This window comes from Cajanus cajan, chromosome 2 (assembly GCF_000230855.2).
Source record: "Cajanus cajan strain Asha chromosome 2, NIPB_CcT2T_4, whole genome shotgun sequence".
Taxonomy (NCBI): Eukaryota; Viridiplantae; Streptophyta; class Magnoliopsida; order Fabales; family Fabaceae; genus Cajanus; species Cajanus cajan.
In genome coordinates this window covers 10,373,415-10,396,874 of record NC_138518.1, presented here as the reverse complement: position 1 = coordinate 10,396,874, position 23,460 = coordinate 10,373,415, and the positions used below count along the sequence as shown (strand labels likewise).

General features: G+C 31.2%; 2 protein-coding genes across 2 annotated transcripts; one reads left to right on the top strand and one right to left on the bottom strand.

Moving 5' to 3' along the window:
- Nucleotides 1-6,379: 6,379 nt before the first annotated feature.
- LOC109807021 (retrovirus-related Pol polyprotein from transposon TNT 1-94) lies at nucleotides 6,380-8,613 on the bottom strand. The gene is made up of 2 exons (XM_083069385.1): nucleotides 6,570-8,613; nucleotides 6,380-6,462 (listed from the first exon to the last, which is right to left on the bottom strand). The coding sequence occupies exons 1-2, from the start codon at nucleotides 8,611-8,613 to the stop codon at nucleotides 6,380-6,382; spliced, it is 2,127 nt and encodes a 708-aa protein (XP_082925511.1).
- Nucleotides 8,614-18,751: 10,138 nt separating this feature from the next.
- NRPB4 (RNA polymerase II, Rpb4, core protein) lies at nucleotides 18,752-21,611 on the top strand. The gene is made up of 6 exons (XM_020384549.3): nucleotides 18,752-18,901; nucleotides 19,641-19,749; nucleotides 20,046-20,123; nucleotides 20,535-20,568; nucleotides 20,699-20,767; nucleotides 21,415-21,611. The coding sequence occupies exons 1-6, from the start codon at nucleotides 18,853-18,855 to the stop codon at nucleotides 21,490-21,492; spliced, it is 417 nt and encodes a 138-aa protein (XP_020240138.1). The 5' UTR covers nucleotides 18,752-18,852; the 3' UTR covers nucleotides 21,493-21,611.
- Nucleotides 21,612-23,460: the final 1,849 nt, after the last annotated feature.

The window sequence follows — 23,460 nt, the reverse complement described above, 5'->3', positions numbered from 1 at the left end:
TCGTGAAATTTTCAACAAAACCCTACTTTTGTAGTAATAGAGAATCATTATCACTTTTCTACTTTTACCAAGAAGGTTTTGCAATTCATTAAACATAGCAAAAACACTTACATTCAATTGATGTATATTTGTTTGAGATCTTCCAAAACAACTACTCATTTTGTTAAATCCCAAATTCAATAATTTAAGATTTATAATATTAAACCTTTAGCCAAAGCAGACGAAACCTTAAGAAACTCAACAACAAACTTTCATTTAAACCAAAACTCTCTTGACCAAAATGTTTAAACATGACAAAGTGTATATTATTGATTGAAAAGTAACAAAATCTTGCATTATAATTTATATTAGGTGATTAGAAGAGAGAACAACCAACTAAAAGGTAGAGAATATGTGGAAATGTGACAATTAATTGTTGACCAGTCATGATATTAACAAGATTAACAAAGTTAGTAATAAAGTATAACAAAAGAACTAACTTAACAAAGTTAAAATTTAGGGATTTAAATGCCACAAAGAATCTTTTAAAAATCTATCAACCATCTCTATCATTTTTCAAGAACTAATTTAATGTTTACTCCAAAAATTTTTAAATAAAACTTAATTTTTGTGTACAATATGTAAAAGAAAAATTTATATTATCAAACAATTAAAAATTATACTTGATATAACCTTACCAACTATTTGTAATTGGATGACGTGCATATCCAATTTACCCAACAAATGAGAAATTACAAGTTTACAATTAGTTTAGAGAATTGCGGTTGAATTGAAACTATAATGATTTTTATTTATAAAAATCGAACTTCGAACAAGATTTACAATAATTACAGTGATTTTGAAACTAAAAATATTTTTTTTTTAGAATCGAATTTGATACTAAAAAAAGTCTACAATATATTCCACGCACTCAGATCAGTTAATTAAGCCTCTGGATACTCAAAATAGAAACCTACTTGACGAACACCAACAGATTGCAAGAAATATATCAACTAACTCATTCATATCCGGTATTCTGGTAGAATAATGTTTTCAAGATCAAAATTTTCTGTTACTAGTTGTTACATCAAGATAAGCCTATTGCTGATAATATAGGAGTTGTTTGATTACTAGAGTTCGAGTTGAATTGGATTAAGTTTATGTTTGGATAAAGTTTAAAAGTGTTTTTTTTATGTTATTTTACTTAAAATAAAATAAAAATGTTTTTGGAGAAATTTAAAATACATTTAATTTATATCCATACATACTCTAAAAGAAACAAAATCCACCTTAACACATTTATATATTTATAACTCAAAACTCCAAACTGAAATAATTTGATACCAGTTGGTCTATTACTGCATTCTTATACCATATAACTAAAAGATCATAATAATAAAATATAATTAAGTAGAATTTCACTAATCTTCTTTGTTCTCAAATAACAAAAACATTTATTGTAAAGCAGCTGCAATAGACACGTAGCCAAGTCCTTTATCTGATTTGGAGGGTGGTGACACTGGTTTAATGTGAAAAAATTGGTACTGCACCATTGGTATCATTGGATGGATATCATTCAAAGTTTATAATAACCTGTGTCTTGTCTGTACTAAACTCCGTAATTGAGTTAGCAATGGAAATTTATTGTGACATAGGGATCAGTGTACCTTAGCCTGTGTTTGCATGTGATAAATCCGTATAATTCTTGTCTGTGTTTTGGGGATCTGCGTTACTCACAGGCCACAGCCCATGCCATGCCACTGTTCTTTCAGTTGTTTTACTCCACACCGACACCGACACTAGTGGTGATTTTTTTTTTATGGGATTGAGACTCAATGATAGTAGTTTAATATATTTCATATACATTCTACTCTCTTTTTTTTTCCATATTGTATTATTTATTATTAATAGTGTTTTGCACTATCAGGTTAGTCACATCACAGACTGTAAAACGCTGGTACAAATAGCATTTTCTGTGTTTCTTTATAAAAAAATGCATTTGTCTATTTCAAAACCGTTTTCCACCTAAGATATGTAACACACCCTAGACGATGTTACCTTGACTAAGATTTTAGGATATGTAAATTTTGATTACAAACTACCTAGAGAAAACAAAACGGAAAACTAAAACTAAAATACCTAAACATTCTCTAATACATCAAATATAAATCCATCGTAACTTAACAGTCATGCAAAATATAAAACTAAGGTTTCTAAACATAAAATAATCTTCGAGAGATATAACAACTAAATTACTTATTGTTGTAAGAAACTTTAAGTTATATGAAGAGTGTATTTATTTTCTCAACTTATAAAACATGAAACTTTTAAAAATAAGACATCATCTAGTTCATTTAAGATTAGACTACTTCTATTATCTTAATATTTTTCACTTTGTTCTCTTAATTTTACTTATCACGTAATCTTTAAAAGTCACTCATGTTTAAAATTGAACTTGAACTATTAAATATCACAACCTTTTCTTAATCACTTTATTGGTGCTATCATCTGTTTTCTATTACTCACTAGGTTAAAATATTTAACTTGTTAGTGGTTCTATTACTTTCTTAACTGGATATCTAGATTTAATCATTTTTGTCAAATCTAAAATCATCATTACTTTTTGGCATCTTAGCTTAATCCTTGACCTTTTGTATATCTTACTCTAATTTTATTCATTCTTTTGTATATGTCTTCTTATTGCACAATGGAGGATTTACATTTTCTTTATCTTTAACCTTAACTCTACCTACCCTTATGGGACTTGCATGAACCTTTACTTAGGTACAACCCCTCTCACACAGGGTATCCTACCTCACTTAACAAATAGGTGTACATTTTCCTAAATACCCAACATGGCACACATGTGTACTCACTGCCTTCCCTTTAGGGGCCATCAAAACATAACATCCATTCCTTATAGGGATCACTTACAATCATCATGCACCTCAAGATTTTGTTTCTATTTTTTTTTGTGGCTTGTGCTATCTTTATTATTTATCTTTTGTCTTTTCCTTTTGCACATTTTTTGACTAAAATCTAATAGTTTATAGATGTCTCTCTTATTATGACCTCTAATGACCACCAATCAAAAATGGTTGAACTATTTTCATTATTCAATAAAGTTTCCTTTAATCTCTTATTTATATCCCATTTTTTATTGGAGTGACTCGTGACCTCTTATTTATATATGGCTCAAGTTTAAAAGGTTAGATTACCTTTCATAATCGAAAGGTGATCCTTCTAACATTTTTCCCTTATAAAAAAATAGTAGCTCTTTCCCCTTTCCCTTGGTCTAAAAAGTGACAACCCTTTTTCCAATGACACAAAAAGCCTCCTAGCCCTTTTCTTACAAGTTATCCAAAGTTGTATAAAACATCATCCCTCTAAAGCAACCTTGAAAATCCTCTCTACGACTTGCACAATCATTAAAAGTTGAGGATGCAACTTAAACATGAACAAAACCAAGGAGGTTCTATTGTTACTAAGGACATAGCATTTATTTGAAAACATTCATTTTCTTTAAAACAATTCATTTTCTAAACAATTCATTTTATAAGCTTTGGGGAAACTCCTAACATTTGCTAAGGAGACATAATCAATGTATCTTAAGTATCTTAAGTATTTTTTTACGAAGGGTTTATCACTGTTCTCACTCAACATAACACCAAAGACAACCCTAGACAAATACAATAACCACTTGAATGTGACTAATACACAATCTAAGCTACCACTATACAAATACACACTAAGATACCAATAAACATATATAATACAAAGAAACAAACATAAAAACAAATAATTAACTCATACAACTTTCACTTAGTGTGTGCGCCTAGCGCTTAGCACCACTCTTTCACATGTAAGTCCTTTCTTATTAGGGCATTTTTGTTTAGTAAGACTCATGCTTTGCTTAGTGAGACCCCTTTTATGTTTCTCTAGAAGGTTGCTTTCACTCAGTAAGGACTACCTTTGCTTAACAAATTGCTCCTAAGGAGATTTATTGTTCTCTTAAGTTATTTGCTAAGCGAGTATGATGCTCACTCAACGAAATGACAAGGTTATAGATTTATTCATCTGAAACTCTTTGATTAGAGAAAATGGAACCTTCTAAACGAATCTATGTATTATATCTTGGTCTACATTTTCTTAGCCTAACAAATAGTGCATTGGGTCATTAACTTATACCTTGAAGGTCTTTCACTTAATAAGAGTTATCTCGTTGAAAGAATTTGGGGTTTTGGATAACCATGACTTTTTGCTAGTATTATTTGTAACATCTCGAATTTTCTACTAATATAATGGTTGATTATTATTTATTTTTATATTTATGGAGATTATTTTCTTATAATTATTTTAATTAATTAATTGAGTTTTATAGAATATTTTAGAGGTTTTTAATAATTATGAGTATTTTAATAATAAATATTTATGAAAATTATTTTGTATTATATTTTGATTTTTAGTAGCCTAGAACGTGATAATAAACGAGAAAAGAGAATATGAAAAGGTGGTTATTTTATTCAAAATAGGAGGAGCCCTTTTAAAGGTAACAATTACATAATTCATCATAAAGAGAAATAATTCAAAAATTGTAACTGTCATTGCACTAAAACAATACTTATTAGCCAATTAAAATAGAGTTACAAAACACAAAATATCAACAGACCCTCCCTTAAACTAATGTTTGCTAACATTCAGTTTAAAGGCTTCACAGAATTTAGCGTGCAGACCCCAAGAAACCTTTTGTGCTTCACGAATGACTCTCTCTTGAGTGCCTTGGTGAAAATATCAGCAACTTGATCTTCACTCCGACAATAAATCAATTTAATGGCTCCATCATTGCTTAGATCTCTTAGAAAATAAATCTTGACATCAATGTGTTTGCTTCTTCCATATAGTATTGGATTCTTTGAAAGTTTGATTGCTGAATTATTGTCACAAAATATCTTAGTAGCCCCATGTTGCTGGAATTTCAACTCTTCAAGGATTCTCCTTAACCATATGGCTTGACAAGAACAAGCAGTTGCTGCAACAAATTCTGCTTCAGTGCTTGATAAAGTAACAATAGGTTGTTTTTTAGAAAACCAAGAGACAACGCCTGTGCCAAGCATGAAAACACACCCCGAAGTACTCTTTCTATCATCTTGATCTCCTGCATAATCACTATCAGTGAACCCCAATAGATTGGACTTTTCACCTTTCTTGTAAAATAGTCCAAACTCTCTTGTTCCTTGCAAGTAACGAAGGATTCTTTTAGCAGCAAGTAAATGCATTTCTGTAGGATTCTCCATGTACCTGCTAATCAAACTTACATAATACATTATATCTGGTCTAGTTGCAGTTAGATACATTAAGCTGCCCACAATCTGTTTGTAAAGTGTACTGTTTATTTTTTTTTTCCTTCATGATCTTTGCATAATTTAACACCACACTCAATTGGAGTGTTTGTAGAATTGCAATCATGCATATGAAATATTTTTAGAATTTCTCCCACATACTTCTTTTGAGAAAGAAAAATTCCACTTTCTGATTGTACTATTTCTATGCCAAGAAAGTAGTGCATCATGCCAAGATCAGTCATTTCAAATTCATTCATCATAGACTTCTTGAATTCATCAAACATGACAGTACAATTTCCAGTAAACATAAGATCATCAACATACAAGCATGCTATAAGCAATTTTCCTTTTTCTCCAGAAGTAACAAACAATGAATGCTCATAAGGACACTTTGTAAAACCAGCTTTTATAAAATAAGGCTCAATGCGACTATACCAAGCTCGAGGGGCTTGTTTTAGCCCATAAAGAGCCTTTTTTAGTTTGTAAACTTTGTTCTCATTTCCTTTTTTCACATAGCCAGGGGGTTGATCAATAAATACATGTTCCTCCAAATAACCATGTAAAAATGATGATTTTACATCTAGTTGAAAAATAGGCCAAGCGTTTTGTGCCACTAATGCAACTACCAACCTGATTGTGTCATTCCTTGCAACTAGTGAAAAAACTTTTGTGTAATCAACCCCATATTGTTGCTTGTAGCCTTTAGCCACCAAACGTTCCTTATACTTATCCACTTCACCATTTTCTTTTAGTTTTGTTTTGAAAACCCATTTCATTCCTATGGTACCGTGCCCATCTAGAAGATCACACAGCTCCCAAGTATCATTTCTTTCAATGGAATCAATTTCATCATCCATCGTTGTTCTCCATTTTTCTTCTTTAACAGAACTTTCAAAGGTTATAGGGTCACTTTCTGAAAACAAAGCAAAATGAGTAATGGGGTATTCAATTCCTGTTACCTCAAAATCAGACATCCATGTAGGCCTTCTCCTTGCATGTTGAGGTCTCTCTTCTTCAGATGTGGCTGTTGGAATTTGTTGTTCTTCTAGCTCCATTGGCTATGACTCTTCATCTTCATTATCTCCATCAAAGTTTGCAAGTATTTGCTTTGTTTCATCTATGTTATTTTCCCAAAATCTTTCTTCATTGAAAACAACATGACGACTAATAATGATCTTTTTAGTGATAGGATTATACAGTTTATATGCTTTTGATTGATCACTAACACCAAGAAAGATACTTTTTCACCTTTTTCATCAAGCTTTGATCTTTTCTTGTCAGGAATATGAGCATAAGCAATGCACCCAAAAATCCTGAAATGGTCCACAATTGGTTTTCTCCCGCTCCATGCCTCCTCTGGTGTCATATTCTTCACAACAAATGTGGGACTTCTATTTAGAATGTGCATGCTCCAATTAACAGCTTCAGGCAAAAAATATTTTGAAACACCACTCTTAGTCAAGAGGCTCCGTACCATGTTGAGAATGGTTCTATTTTTCCTCTCCGAGACACGATTTTGTTGTGGTGTATATGTTGTTGTTAACTCCTTCCGGATTTCGTGTTTTTCACAAAAAATAGAAAATTCATCTGAACAATACTCTCCACCACGGTCTGTTCGAAGAGACTTAATAGTCTTTCCCGATTCAGTTTCAACTCGAGCTTTGAAGCTTTTGAATGAAGAGAGAGCTTCGGATTTTTCCTGCAAAAAATAGACCCAAGTTTTTCTAGAAAAATCATCAGTGAAAGTAATTAAGTATTTTTTACCTCCATTAAAAGAAGGATTTATTGGACCGCAAATATCAGAATGGACCAATTCCAAAACACTCTTTGCTCTCCATGATTTTCCATTAGGGAATTGAGAACGATGTTGTTTGCTAACAACACATTCTTCACAAACATGAGAAGGAACTGTAATTTGTGGAAGGCCTGTCACCATGTCTTTTTGTTCAAGGGTCTTCAGTCCACTAAAGCTCAAATGGCCATAACGATAATGCCACAACCAAGCAGAATCAGTAGTTTTAGCCAACAAACCAAATTGAATGCTTTCAATTTTTGACGGGAATAACCTGTTTGAACTCATGTTTACAACTGCAATAACACCTCGAACAGGATCAATAATTTCACAAGAACCTTTGCTAATAAAAAATTCATAACCTTTTTCTTGTAATTGACCAGCACTTAACAAGTTGCTTTTCAAGTCAGGGACATAAAGCACAGTAGAGCAATCACCAAAGCTCACGGTAGAATGAAAAATTTCATTTAAATATGAGAAAGAGGACTTACTTCCACTCATGTGATTACTACAGGTAGTATCTACATACCAAATTTCTGCCTCGCTGTCTTTTGCATCTTCAACTGCCATCAACAGGGTTTCTACTTCTTTCTCCTCGATTAAATTTGAACTTTCACCCTTTTCTTTAAGATTAGGCAGTCTAGTATAACATTCAGAAGCATAATGACCAAATTTATGACATCTAAAGCATTCTACCTTTGATTTATCATGATCTCTCCCTCTATCATTGCCTTGAAATTGGTCATTGTTGCCTCTAGAGTTCTTGCTGAAATCTCTGTTTCCACGACCTCCACGCCCTCGTCCTCTACCTCTACCTCTACCCCTTCCTCTAGAGTTGTATGAAGGAGTATTGGTAGAAGCCTTCAATGCTTGTTCCTCCATTGTTGAACTTCTGTTCATCTTTTGTTCATGGACCAACAAAGAACTTTGAAGCTCATCTAGGGAGAGATCATCAATATCATTTGACTCTTCAATTGAGCACACCACATAATCAAACTTTGGTGTTAAGGAGCGTAGGATTTTTTCAACAATGGCTATATCATTCATTTTTTCACCATGAAATCGCATATTGTTAGCAATACCCATGGTCCTTGAACAATAGTCAATTACAGACTCACCTTCCTTCATTTGAAGGACTTCAAAGTCTCTTCTCAAAGCTTGAAGTTGTGCACGTTTAACTCTCGAGGAGACTTGATATTTTTTTTTCATTGAATCCCAAATATCCTTGGAAGTATCTTTACAAAGAATAGTTTCAAGGATAGATCGATCAATGGCTTGAAACAAATAATTCTTGGCTTTCAAGTCTTTCAATTTCATCACATCAAACTCCTTTTGTTGGGCATCTGTAAGAGTTGCACCATCTCCTGGAGTTGCCACACCATTTGCAACAACCTGCCAGAACTCCTTGGATCTCAAGAGATTCTCCATCAGCATGCTCCAATGGTCGTAGTGACCATCAAAACGTAGAATGGCTGGCTGCACAAAATTTTCAGAAGTCATTGGTGGGATAATTGTTCTCTTCTCTCTCTTTTTTTTTACACTCTTGGACTACTGCCTTTCTTTTAACCTAGCTCTGATACCACTGATAATAAACGAGAAAAGAGAATATGAAAAGGTGGTTATTTTATTCAAAATAGGAGGAGCCCTTTTAAAGGTAACAATTACATAATTCATCATAAAGAGAAATAACTCAAAAATTGTAACCGTCATTGCACTAAAGCAATACTTATTAGCCAATTAAAACAGAATTATAAAACACAAAATATCAACAGAATGGACCGTTCCCAAACTGGAACGAGCCTTTCCAAACAACTAAAATGACCTATAACCCTAGTTGGGAACATGCCGTTTTGGTTTAAGAATGGATCGTTCCAAACATGGTCGTTGTGAGTTAAACACAATCCTAGAACGGGTCGTTCTAGATGTGAATTTTACACATGACGAATGAATCTAGAATGGGCCATTCCGGATCCGAAACGGGCAGTTCTGGCCACTCTTGAAGTCTATAAATAGCACGCTCTAGCACTCCCAAAAGCACATTTTTTACTTCTGACTTCTTTTTCTTCTACACTCTCTAAAGACCATGGGGAACCCAGAGGAGGAGACCAACAAGATCCTGCTTTAGTTTCAGCTGCTGCTTATCGAGGTAAGGGGGGAGTGAGAAACCTCACTCTGGGTGTGGGAATATATGTTGGGTAGTGAGATTGACCCCCAATCTTATGTTTGTTGTATGCTCTTGTGTGAGGGGTTTTCCCAATTGTATCTGTTTCATCTTTGTTTCTCCCTGAATGTTCTAATTGATGTAATTAGTATGAATGTATGAATAGTGTTTGTGTTTGGATTATAATTGCAGACTTTGGTGCTCCTATGGGTTCCTATGGGAAACCCTAAGGAATGCATTGGTGATTGTAAGAGGAGATTGTTTGAAGAGGCAATTATATGAATAAATTGTATTGTTTTAAATGTTTATTGTATGAATTAGAGTGCTCTATGGGTTCCTAAGAGAACCCTATGAGAAACAGGCAAAATATGAATGTTTTCTGTTTTGCTTTCTAATTGTTTTGTTGTATTCCTTATTGGATGAGATGTACGAATATGTGTTTAATTTCGCAAATAGACAAGTTTTGATATGAATTAAAGTGCTCTGTGGAGACTATGTGAATATGATGAGATAATGTGAAATGTGAATATGAGACATGAGATATGTGGATATGTGATAATGTTATATGATAATGCGACATGATAATGTGATATGAGAATACATAGAGTCTTGATTTACATGCATCATTTGCATAAATGTTTTTAAGGGTACAATATGGAATATTACACCGCCAGGGAAGGCCCCCTTGTGTAAAAGCTTGGGGATTACTCCTTGGGGATAGCTCGGTTTGGAAGTCTCAGTCTCGCCCATTGTGTGCATGGGATGTATCTTGCGCAAGCTTAGCTATCCCGACTAGACCCTGGTAGTATGTCCTTCTAGTGAGAGTGCGTAGAGGGTGTGACCCGGCATGTACTCCTAGACTACTCGTGTATTGCTAGCAGCAATACACCATGTGATATGTGTTACTGGCACCACATGCATGATAATATGTAGTCTATATCCATTGCATGTGCATTTTAATGTTATATATGAAAGTGATTTTTTTTATGTCTTTAATGAATGGAATGATTGTTGTTAATCTATCTATACTATGTACATATACATGTCTTGTTTATGTTTGGCTATCCGATGTGTATTCCTACACTGTGAGCCAGAGTGAGATGTTTCTCACTCCTTTTTCTTTTGTGTTGTTTTCCTTTGACTGTTATACAAGTGATCATCAGCATGAGGCTGAGGATGTTGGTGATAAAGCTTAGGCTTCTATGTTGGGTTTTGCTCTGATAGGACATGTGACATCGGGGCGTAGATAGGATTAGATTAGAATGTTGTTCTTATTAAATTATTTTGGAAACCTTAGCATTATTTATTTGTAATTTTTGCTGATAAATTTATTTGTTTAAGTCATGGATGTGGTACTCTCTATCTAAACACATTTGGTATTTCAATTTTGAAAAATTGTGTTATTCAAAGTTTATTATTTATGTCTTATGATATGCGGGGTAGAGGGTGTCACATTATCTCCCATGTACATCCGTGGCCTCCCAATCAAAACCAAGCATACCAAAAAACCTTAGTACACTTCCATTACAAAACCAACCCTTAAACATATCAATCACTCTTAATCCTTCAAAATCCATTAAATAGGGATGTTATTATGCTTAATCAAATACAAACAACAATTAACATAATAACTGAAATATTTTTATCAAAGTCATGATACAAATAAAAGATTGACCACTAAAACAAAATCCAATGATGGGAACAAAAAAAACTCCTTTTTTACACACAACAATAATGAGAAACACACTAAAAAATCACCATAAAGAGAAGAAAAAAAACACACAAATTTTTATTTAACATGGTTTGACTCCCTATGCTAACGTCCACAAGGATATTCATTATATCAAAATGTATTACATGTATGTTTTTGAAAATACTCACTTATGTTTTGTAGATGAAACTTGAAAACTTCTCCTCACAAATTTTATGAATGAAACCTAGAAGCCTCTCCTCACAATTTTTGTAGATGAAATTCAAAAACTATTTTATCAAAAGACGGTTTTGGATTCCTCATAACATCAATTCTAATGCTCACAAACAAGGACATTTTATCAAAGAAAAGTTTTTTTTCAAATCATACTATAAGACAAAATAGAATAGATGGTTGGTAACGATGACATGTTGTCTATCAAAAGAACCACTCTGTCTATGTAAGACAAAAGCATGTAATATATATCATTTATAATGTTTGATAACCAAATCATCTTTGTCTATGTTATTCCTTAATAGATCAAAAGGAATAAAAGTTTCTTTGGTACTTGCATTTCGAAAAGGAACGAACACATGCTTTTTGTCAGAGAAAGGATAAGCAAATCCTTCTAAGTATGTGAAGTCTTAGAAAAATTCATTTTTAACTAAAACATGCAACAATTTCTTTTGTTTGGTAACTTAAAGGTGATAAGTAGTTTCTTTGATCAGATAAGAAGTGATAATTTGGTGAAACACATTTGATGCTCACATTTAATGCACCAACAGACACTTTTCTCCACGAGGAAGGAATATGAAGATAGACAAAGCAACCTTGTGAGAGATGCTCAAGGATTTGCAATGGTCATCTTCATGAAGCATCTATATAAAGAAGTTTCAAGACTCGTAAAGAAAAAAGAAAACAACCATTGTAAAAAAATTTACTCATTCTTTTTGTAAAAAACTTTGTACCTAATTTGGTTGTATCATGTCTTGAAAATAAGATGAAACAACAAGTGATTTTTCAACTTTAACTTTGTGTTATCGCTTGAAGCCTGAAAAAATTTATTGTAAAGAATATTTAATTGTTGAAGCTTTGAGAGACTTTATTGTTTAAAGAATACTTGGATAGTTGTTTGAAGAGGCAAGTCAAAGAATATTTGGATTGAGCCATAAGTGGCTTGTGAAAGAATACATGGATCTTTGTAAAAGATAGTGAAACTTAATCAGGTTGATCAAAAATTGTATGAAGTCTTGATGGTTGAAATGAACTAGTACAAAAATAGTGTGTTTTTATTATTAACTCTTCATCTGCACTCTTAAAATTGTTAAGTCAAAAGACAATCTTGGATCCCCAAGCTTTCATATTTTAATAATTAATAACAAACGAAAAGTTTTTTCTAAAAGAAAATATTTTCTTATCAAACAAAACGTAAAATGCTAGTTGTAAAAAAAACATTGTTCAACCAAACGAAACATGTTGTCTGATAGACTAGCATTTACTTTATATCATTTATGATGTCTAACAATGAAGTAGTGTTAGAATGTTTTCTTAATAGATTGAACCTTAAAATCTTCTTTGAAACTCATAATTTGTTAAAAAAGAACAAATACATGTTTTGCATTAGAAATATGACAAACGGATCCTTGTAATCATAGAAAGGGTCAATTAAAGTTGTTTCAGAATTGCACAACACTAACACACGTTTTATTTCATCCATTTGGTACCTAAAAGATGATAAATAGCCTTCTTGATCAAATAAGAAGTAACTTTTTTTTGAAATACATTTAATGCTTCAATGGATACTTCTCTCTTCAAGGAACTAGAGACAAAAATAAATGAAGCAAGCTTATGAGGAATGCTCAAAATGTTGCAACAATCATCTTCATCAAGGCTATTATATAAGAAGCTTGACGCTCAAAAAGAAGAGGAGATCAATTTTTTACAATTATTTTTATTATTCATTCTTCTTGTAAAAAAAATTGTACTTCATTATCACGCCTTGTTTGTAAGACAAAGCAACATTTGTAAAACCTTAACCAAATATAATTATTTGTTATTGGGTAGAGTTTGAAGAGACTTGTCTATAAAAAAATACTTGGTTGTTTAAGCCTAGATAGATTTGGTGTACAAAGAATACTTGGATAGTTGCTTGAAGAAGCGAGTCAAAGAATACTTAAGGTTGAGCCAAAAGTGGCTTGGGAAAAAAATACTTGTATCTTTACTAAAGATGGTGGAATTCAATTTAGTTGAATTGGGAATTGGACGTAGTCTTGATGATTGAGATGAACTAGTATAATATTCTGTGTTTAGTCTCTTGACTCTTCGTAAAGCACTCTTCACGGTCTATGTTACTACTTCACTATTTGAAAAAGTGTGAGTTTTTGGTAGGTACTATTCAACCCCTCTTCTAGTATCTGTCTTTCTCTCCACAAAAGTTTTGATACTACTTCAATATTTTGAAAAAAATATTGAGTTTTTTATTAACACTATTCAACCTCTTTCTAGTGTCTTTCTTTTCTCCATAGTTAGGTATCAGAGCTCAACCTTTAACGAGGTTAAGCATCTAATATGTTAAAGGAAAAGACCCTAAGATAGGAAGCAATGAAATTTAGTACTTGCCTGAAAGAGCTTATCTTACGAGGCCATTAACCTTTGATGGAGAAGACTACTCATATTGGAAGGAAAGGATGAAGATGTTCATCAAGTTTACCCAATACTATCTCTAGAAGATCATCACAAGTGGTGATATCCCTATAACTAAACTAGTGAATGAGACACATAAGAAGACTACGACATGTTACAACTTAACACAAAGGCAAGATACATCCTAACTTGTTCTTTGTCCAAAATCGAGTACAACAAGTTCTGCAATTGCAAGACCACTAAAGAAATGTGGGAAGCCATCAAGATAACTAATGAGGGAACTGAAGATGTAAAGCTCAAACAAGCTACCACTCTTTAGAGACACTAGGAGTTATTTTCTATGAAGGAGAATGAAATTGTTGATGAGAAGTTTGGAAGATTCCAAACCATTCTCAATGGGCTAAAATCCTTGAAAACTGAGTTCTCAAAAGTTCAAAATAATCTCAAGATCTTGGATAGTCTTCCAAAGGTCTAGGAATAAGAGCCACCACTATATCAAAAGCTCGTGACCTTAAAACTTTCACACTAGATGAACTTCTAAGAGTGTTAAGGGTTCATGAAGTCCATATAAACAATAAAGATCATTTTAAATCTAATGATTTTGTTGCTCTAGGGACTAGTGAAACCAATAAAGGTAAAGCTCTAAAGGTTGAGTATGACCACAGTCGCTTACATGAAGGTTTTGAAGACTCAACAGATGATGAGATATCTCTCATGCCCAAGAAATTTAAGAAAATGTTGAAAAAGAAAAGAAGACTAAGAAGCTTCCATAAAAAGAAAGATAGGTTTAAGAAACCTATCAAAAAAGAAAGCAAAGAAGTCATGCTAAAATGCAGACGAAACAAGATTGGAGGTAGAATCTAACCTTTACTTTTGTTCTAGCTCCTTTAAAAGGCTTGATGGAGGGGAGATGTCTTATGAAAATGTTCTAGCAAAGTCTCACATGATCACTCTTGAGTATAAAAAGTTTAAAGATAAATTCAAATCTTTAATGATAAAAAATGAAAAACTCAATAATGATTTGTCAAACTCTACCAAAGAGGTTTGTACTCTCAAATATAAAACTACAAGCAGTGAAACACTTAAGGTCACAGTATTGCAAGTTGAAAACCTACAACTCATGAAGCATCTTATTAAGTTTGTAGATGGATCTTCTGGAATAAATATGCTTTTAAAGCATAGAAGATTACCATCTAACAAAACTAGTTTTGGGTTTGAGAAGAATGAGTCAGAAACATCATTCTTTAGACCTAAGACTATTATCTACAACATTTGTGGAAAAAGAAATCATCATCCTAGCAGATACATGCTAAAAAGAAGCAAAGAAGAAAGTCTAAGGTCAAGAGTACTAACAAAGAGGGACCCAAAAAGATTTGGGTACAAAAGTCTCAAATAGTTTCTATTGTAGATATCATTGATGGGAAAAAGGAATAATTGACATTGGTACCTAGACAGTGATTGCTCATGACACATGACTGGAGAAAGGTCTATGTTCTTAGACCTTTAACTTCTTAAGGCAATAGTCTCGTTCAAAACCAATGGTAAAGGAAATTTAGAGTTATAGGTAAGAACTTTATATCGATTATTAACAATATAATTTATGTCGAAGGATTAAAGTATAATTTGTTTAACGTAAGTCAATTTTGTGACAACGGATATATTATATCTTTTGAAAAAGATTCATGTATAGTCAAACAAAATGATGAGTCTATACTTTTCACTATCTATAGAAAGAATAATCTCTATGAGATTAATCTTAATGATCTAGGTAAACAAAATGTAACTTGTTTGGTTTCCAGAGAAGATGAAAGATAGATTTGGCATAAAAAGCTTAGGCACATAAATTTGAAGCATATCCCTAACCTAAACAATAAAGGTTTAGTAAGAGGATTGCTTAAGATTCGTTGAAAAATTCATCTTCTCTGTGAAGTTTGTCAAATAGGTAAATAAAATAAAAAAAAATTCAAATATAAAAAGATTGTTTAGACTTTTTAACCTTTTGGAACTATTACATATGGATATGTTTGGTAAACCAGAAACCTCAGTTTGGGAGGTAAAATGTATGGATTTGTCATTATAGATAACTATTTTAGATACACATGGGTATGCTTCCTAGCCCACAAACACGAAAATTTCAATTTCTTTAAGATATTTTGTGAAAGGATTCAAAATGCAAAAAGGTTTTTACATTATTGCCATCATAAATGATCACATAACTGAATTTGAAAACTCATATTTTAAATTATTTTGTTAAAAGAATGGTATCTTTCATAACATCTCTTTACTGAGAACAGCTAAACAAAATAGGGTAGTTGAAAGAAAAAATCAAACTTTACAAGAAATGGCTAGAATCTTCTTTGCAAAAGTTATTTACCAAAACACTTATAGGTAGAAGCAGTAAATACTACTTACTACATTCAAAACAAAATATTGATAAGATTAATATTGAATAAGACTCCCTATAAATTATGGAAAGGAAGAAGATCCAACATTTCATATTATCATTTATTTATATGTGAATGTTTATCCCCAACACTAAGGATCAACTTGGAAACTTTGATTTCAAAGTGGATAAAGGTTTTTTTTTTTTAATATTGTGACACATCAAAGGCATACGAAGTTTTTAACTATAATCTATAGTTTAATAATCAATCCATGTCAAATTTAGTGTTGATAGGAAACTATTAGATCTAGAAGAGGAATCTATTGATTTGTAGATTAAACTTAAGAAGATTGTTAATGCAAATGCAAAAGAATGAAAAGTTGTTGAGACTGAAGGTCAAATGAATCGATCAGACAATGCATCCAAATCCCATAGAGATTAGAAGTTCATCAACTATCATCCTCAAAATCAAATATTAGGAGATATGACTGAAGAAATTCAAACAAGATTTGCTTTTAGAGACAATGCCTCCTATGCTCTAGTATCAAAAATTGAGCCAAAGATGATAGGCAAAGCTTTCAAAGATGATGATCGGATCAAAGTATTATCGAAACTAGATGGGTCTTCAAAAACAAGCTAGATGAACAAGGTAAAGTGGTAAGAAATAAATCTAGATTAGTAGCTCAAGACTATAACCAACAAGAAGGTATAGGTTTCAGTAAAAAGTTTGCATCTATTACTAAAGTTGAAGCTATTATGCTAGTATTTGCAATTCATAAAGATATTAAAAAAATTTCAAATGGACGTAAAGAATGTCATTTTAAATTGAATTATTTAAGAGTAAGTTTATGTTAGACAACCTCTAATTTTTGAAAACCCATCTTTAAAAGATCATGTTTTTAAACTCAAAAAGACTTTTTATGGTATGAAGCAAAATCCTAAAGCTTGGTATGATATATTAAGCAAGTTCTTGATCAACAATGGTTTTATTATAAGCAAGATTGACACAACTCTTTTTAGAAAAAAGCCTAGCACAGATTTTATAGTAGTTCAAATTTATATAAATGACATTATTTTTGGCACTACTAATGAATCTCTATATAAGGATTTTTCTAAGTTCATGTAGATAGGTTTTGAAATGAGTATGATGGGTGAACTCAAATTCTCCTTAGGACTACACATCAAACAAGTAGTTGAAGGCAAATTCATTCATCAACAAAAATATACAAAAGAGCTTCTAAGTTAAAAATGAATGACTGCAAAACTATGCCTACACCTATGCATTTTTCTATAGGAATATCAAAAAACGAATTAGGTAAACCACTAGATTAGACAATTTATAAAGGTGTGATTGGTTCACTTCTATATCTAACTACTAACAGATTTGACATTATGTGTAGTATATATCTTTGTGCATGTTTTCAATCTGATCCCAAAGAGTCTCATTTTAAGACAATAAAGCATATTTTTTAGATACCTTGCTAATATTACTAACCTAAGTTTGTGTTATGAGAAAAACAAAGATTTCAAGTTGGTAATATATAGTGATGCAAACTATATCGGTGACAAAATGGAAAGAAAAAACACAAGTGGAGGATTTTTTTTTGTCCTTGTCTCATTTCTTAGGCAAGCAAGAACTAAAACTTCATCGCACTCTCTACTGTAGAAGTTGAATATATTTTTGCTGCTAGTTATTGTTCATAATTACTATGAAATGTCAATTAGAATACTATTCTAATCTTAAGCATAATATACCTATACACTGTGATAATACTAGTGCTATCAATTTATCCTAAAAATCTCATACAATATTCTAACGCTAAGCACATTGATATAAGATATCATTTCATTTGAGATTATGTACAAAAACGAGGTTTTGACATAAAGTTTATATATATTAGTCATCAATGGGATGATATATTTACCAAAGTCTTGGTTGAAGAATGCTTTAGATTCATTAAGAATCATCTCAACTTGAAATGCATCCCAAACTAAGCATCATTGTTATATCATCTTAGATATGTTTCATCTATCATGCATTATCTTAAGCTGACATTTACATGCATTGTTTATCATTTCATTAATATGTTGTGGATATTATTTTATTATTATATTCACACTAACCTATCATCTTTTACCTAAAAAGACATTTCTTGCATTTAATGTTTCTTAATGATTACAAAAAGGGATTTTGGAAAAAATATGCATGAAACAGTAAGATAGTCAAAGACATTGTCGAATCAAAATTTAATAACGTATCTTTTCTCCATCACATCCTTTCACCTTATTAACCATGTGAACACAAAACCTCTGACTCTAAAATTTATTTGAATTTTAATAAATAATATTTAAAAAATTATTATATTAATTTTATATTATTGATCATGAATTTTTTTTCTCTAATTTGAAATTACTAAAAAATAATAACAAAATCAATTAGTATTCCACTAAAAAGATTAAATTTATTTAAAAATACTTCTTTTAAATACGTACAATACATATTTATAAAATATTATAAATGATATTATAATTATTTTTATTATCATTTTTCAAAATTAAATATTTAAAAATATGTTATAAAATAGTGATCAAATGAATTATCATTGATAAAATTACTTAATAATTAAATTTAATTATTTAAAAATTAAAATTAAAAAATTGATTAATTATAAAAAAATAAAACTTAAATTAAAAAACTGGCTCTAGGCCTAAAATTTGACGGCCCGTGCACTTATAAATACTCGCTATGTCTTTAAACGAAAGTATTAGACATCTCAGAAAGCTATTATTCAGAACCAAAACGCTGAAGCTCTCGTCGTTTTATTCTTAGCATTCTCTTGTGCCTGTTCTCGTTCTTTAAACATGTCTGGGGAAGAGGAAGAAAACGCCGCAGAGCTTAAAATTGGAGACGGTGATTAAATTCTCGCTTTCTCCTTATTCTTTTGTTTCTTTGAATCAATTTGCTATAAACCCATGTTTTGTTTTGTTCAATAGACCGTGTGCTTTTCGCTTAGGGATAGGGTTAGACTAGTTGTTCCGAATTCCAATCTTTTACACAACACACCAACTTTTGAAAGCACTTTTTTTTTTTTGTAAACATTGCCTTTGTACATCATAATTCTTGGGTTGAATTAGCGGAATGTTTGATGAGGAATAACGAATTAGAATGGGATTTTCTGTATCTGAATTATTTAACTTTAAATAGTGGCTTATTGTTAAATGCACAAATTTGTTGTTGTTAAGAAAGCATGGCTAACATGCTTGGCAAAGAATCATCCATCATAATGGAAAGTTTGGTGATCTGTATCACTAGGGCAAGTTACAGCAGCAATAAAGTGAACACACCCATGATATGTATGCTTAACATAAGCCATTGGTAGGAATTTCCTCAGTATCTGTATGTGATCAGTGCCATGTATAGTTATAAGTGAGAGTAATAAATTCTAGGGATTGCTCTGGTTGATTTTAAGTTAGTATCGTGAAGATGCATCGTACTCCTTGCACAAAGCTCTCGTGTTTCACCATTGGAAATCTGATTGAATATACAATATATGGTTTTATTGTATTATATCATGTTTGATTATTTGAACATGTTTTTATGTTTGGTATAATTGTTTGATTTTCACACTAATGAAATAGTATTTTTTCAGAGTTTTTGAAGGCAAAGTGCTTAATGAACTGTGAAGTTGCGTTGATTCTTGAGCACAAGTATGAGCAGCTTCAACAGACATCTGATGATCCCACGAGTCAAATTTCTCAGTAAGTTAAATTCTTTATCAAGTTCATGGTTAATTGACACAGGTCCTGGAATAATGTTTTCTGATGCCCTCAGAATAGTTAGTTTTTGTTATGATTGGCTTGCACAGTTGCACTTAATTCCTCAATATCTTCTCTTATATTACATGGCTGAAAAACGTATTCCACTTTGGTGTCCCCTAAATGTAACAATATTAACCTTATAAAACATGTCTGCAAACTTCCTGATCCCAATTGACAGTTTTGCCAGGCATGATTAGCACCTTATAGTGCTGATTTTGTTTTCCCTTTTTTTTCAGGGTATTTGAAAAATCATTGCAGTATGTGAAGCGTTTCAGCCGTTATAAAAATCCTGATGCTGTTAGACAAGTTCGAGAGTATCCTTTTTAACTAAATTGAATAACCCATTTTCCATTTTCTCTGTCCGTCAACTTAATTTTGGTCAAATTATGTTGGTGTCAATGTCCTGTCCTTTATAAAAAATTGTTGGGAATGTTAGTTTTCCAAGTTTGGGTTGTTAATTGAAAAATGATATTCCCAGGAAAGATTGTTTCTTGGGAATCTTCTTTATCTATGTTTCCCATGAAAATACGGGACTGTTTAATATATTAATTTTGGATTTTCCTTCAATTCAATTGTGTCTATGTATTTTGATAAATTAAAGAACTATTGTACCTCATTTGGTACTGCTGAGAATTGGTATATGTTAATTCCACTTTTCAAGGAAATGCTAAGAAACTTGAAATTTAAAGCCTTACTGCGAAATTGTGATCTTAACTGGCATACAGAATTCTCGCAAGATATCAATTAACTGAGTTTGAGGTAATATGCTTATTTCCTTCATGAATTCAGTTTAGGAAGCAAGGGTTCACATTTTATTCAGAAAAGTTGAGTGAGTTGTATGTTCACATATTATAATATATGAATCTTTGTTCATATGAATCTGTTGCAGTTGTGTGTCCTTGGCAATCTTTGCCCGGAAACTGTGGAGGAAGCCATTGCTATGGTTCCATCTATCAAGGTATATTCTTTTGCTTCTCCCTCATTCTGTGTTAGGTATGTAAATTTGTTCTTTTTGTTTTTGGTAGGTGAAATTTATATGATTTTCATTCTCCCTTTGGTGCTTGTTAAAAATGAACAAGAAAGGAAATAGAGGATTTAATGAAAGTAAATATGATATGTTTTGATAAATTTCTGCTCTTTTATTAGTTTACAGAATTCTCCATAGTGGAGAACTCTCAAAAAAGTAAATGCTGATAATTGAATGGTTTTGCTATGTTAACTGTTCTCTTATTTTTCTCTCCTTAAAATCATCTCAGAAACAATTCCCTTCACTTATCCTGCCTCTAAACATGAAACTTTGGTTGCGTAGCGTCATTTACTGTAACCCTCGCGAGCTTACTTATTTGCCATGTTGGGCATGGTTAAAATATTTCTCTGCAAGTAAATTACTACGATTATTGATTTATATTCATACATGTTTGGTTGTGATCTTGCATGAGGTTTTATGCGTTTTCTGGTGGGTTAAAATAATCCTACCAGTTACTTGCAAATATTATGTATGCCTATGCTAACCAATTTACATTTTTGCACAATATATACTTGAATAATAAATATAAGGACAACTATTATATCTTTTACACTAATAGTATTTGTTTTTTAATGTAGACAAGAGGACGGGCTCAGGATGATGAAGCAATCGAGAAAATGTTAAATGACTTATCATTGATCAAGAAATTTGAATAAATATTTTTCACTGTCATCGGGTGTGATATCACTTGACAGATAGCAAACATTCTTGTGATTTGTATTACAGAATTCGTTTTCTTATTTCTAGTTTATTTAATGATTTTTATCTTGAAGAATTTGACACATGCATATGAAATTGTCTTTGATCAGTTAGGATAAATTATTACTCTTTATAAAATATTTTATTTGTCTTTTGTAATATTTTATTTTAAAGATAATGAAATTATTTTCTTAAGAAAATATCTCAAATTTTTGTTTAATTACTATTTTGGCACTTATAATTTCATAAATTTTATCCTCTTATTTTTATAGTTAAAAACATCTAATATTAGTTCTTATACACACTATTTTTATTTCAATTTAATTCCTATCATTTATTTTTATTAGAATTGAAAGATAAAGTTTATATAATTATAAGAATGAGGGTTTGTTAGTGGTTGGGATAGAAGCAGAAAGACTGAGTTGTCATGTCTTTGTGATATTTTTTATAAATAAAAAATATAATTTTAGGAACAAAAAAATCAAAAATGATATATATATATATATATATATATATATTTATTTATTTATTTTTGAGTTTTCAAGTTGTGTCTGGGTTCTGGACGACGACCTGTAAGCAGTCTCCAGGACCTCCGTGGCCTTTTCTCCGGCGTGACAAGTTTAATATATATTAAACTCGACATATATTAAGCAATAAATCAACAAATATATAAAAATTAATTTGGTGAAATTTTAAATCAACATACAAAACTTAAATTACATGTCTTGTAATATAAAAAAAAATGATAACGAATTAGATAATAATGTTTGTAAGTAAGTTTCATGCGTCTTTATTAAAAAAAATTATTTAAAAAAAATAAAAACAAGAAAATGATTCAAAGAATCTTTTACCTGATTTGAACTTAGTTTTAACTAATTTTGGTCTATGTCAATTGATTTTTTCATTCCATCTATTTCATGGTATGTCCACCAAACTGATAATAATTTCTAATATAACAGGTTGGGCGAATGCATTCGGTTTTAATGACAATAACTCTTTTTTTTTTTTCTAAAATGATATTAAAAATATTTACAGAAATTTATTAAAAACTACATAGTCGATTTGAATTCACGATGAAAAGGATCATGAGGGGTAGACAGTTGGCTGAAATTTGACCACTGTCCAGAAGTTGAAGTTGCCTGCCTGGGCTACAATAGTGATTTTCCTAAGTTTGTTGAGGAGGCGTTTGGGTGAGAATTTATCTAAACTGAGGGAGTCACTTAAGCGTTGGACTAAGGAGGTGTTTGGGTGTTTTGGCAAGTGGAAAATGATTTTAATGAATAAGTTAAAATACCCTGATTGTGTGAAGAGAGAATCCTTTTATTCTGTGGTAGAACAATATTATTACAAGAGTTTGGATCCATTGTAAGCATGTTTTAGTTGAAAAAGAATCGTTCTGGTTTAAAAGTATCGATCTCAAATGTGAAAGATGAAATTGATTAGTGTTTATTAAAAAGAATAAAAAGAATTACTTTTATAAATTAATGGTTTTAGAGAAGTGTCAGTAATATACTTCTGACATACTTCGTTTTTATTAGTAATAACTTATTGAAAATTACAAAATTAAGAGTCGTATAAAATATAAGATTCACTAAATTTTATATTTTTTAATAAATTTTAATCAATTAAAGAATGTTTAAAAGAGTATATTAAAAAGTGTAATATTAATATTTTTCATCTTTTTGGCTTCTCTTTTGATGAGGTACGTAATAATATAAGAGTTAATTACCTATACTCTATTAGTATAAAAAAATTTTACACTGACAACAAATCATATCTTTTAATAGTATCATGTCAGTTGCTCATTTAATGAAATAAACATAAAATAAAATAATTTAGAAGATATGATTGATTGTCAGTGCAAAAAACTTTACACTGATAGTGTATGGATGATTAACTCATAATATAAAAATAAATATAACTAT

What these genes read in the sequence shown, in the direction of transcription:
- LOC109807021 (XM_083069385.1), bottom strand. Translation starts at nt 8,613, where the DNA reads ATGACTTCTGAAAATTTTGTGCAGCCAGCCATTCTACGTTTTGATGGT. An exon ending in ATCAAAGCTTGATGAAAAAG is followed by an intron (nt 6,463 to 6,569) that starts GTGAAAAAGTAT and finishes TTTTCAATGAAG; the next exon opens with AAAGATTTTGGGAAAATAAC.
- NRPB4 (XM_020384549.3), top strand. Translation starts at nt 18,853, where the DNA reads ATGTCTGGGGAAGAGGAAGAAAACGCCGCAGAGCTTAAAATTGGAGAC. An exon ending in CCCACGAGTCAAATTTCTCA is followed by an intron (nt 19,750 to 20,045) that starts GTAAGTTAAATT and finishes CTTTTTTTTCAG; the next exon opens with GGTATTTGAAAAATCATTGC. An exon ending in GCTGTTAGACAAGTTCGAGA is followed by an intron (nt 20,124 to 20,534) that starts GTATCCTTTTTA and finishes ACTGGCATACAG; the next exon opens with AATTCTCGCAAGATATCAAT.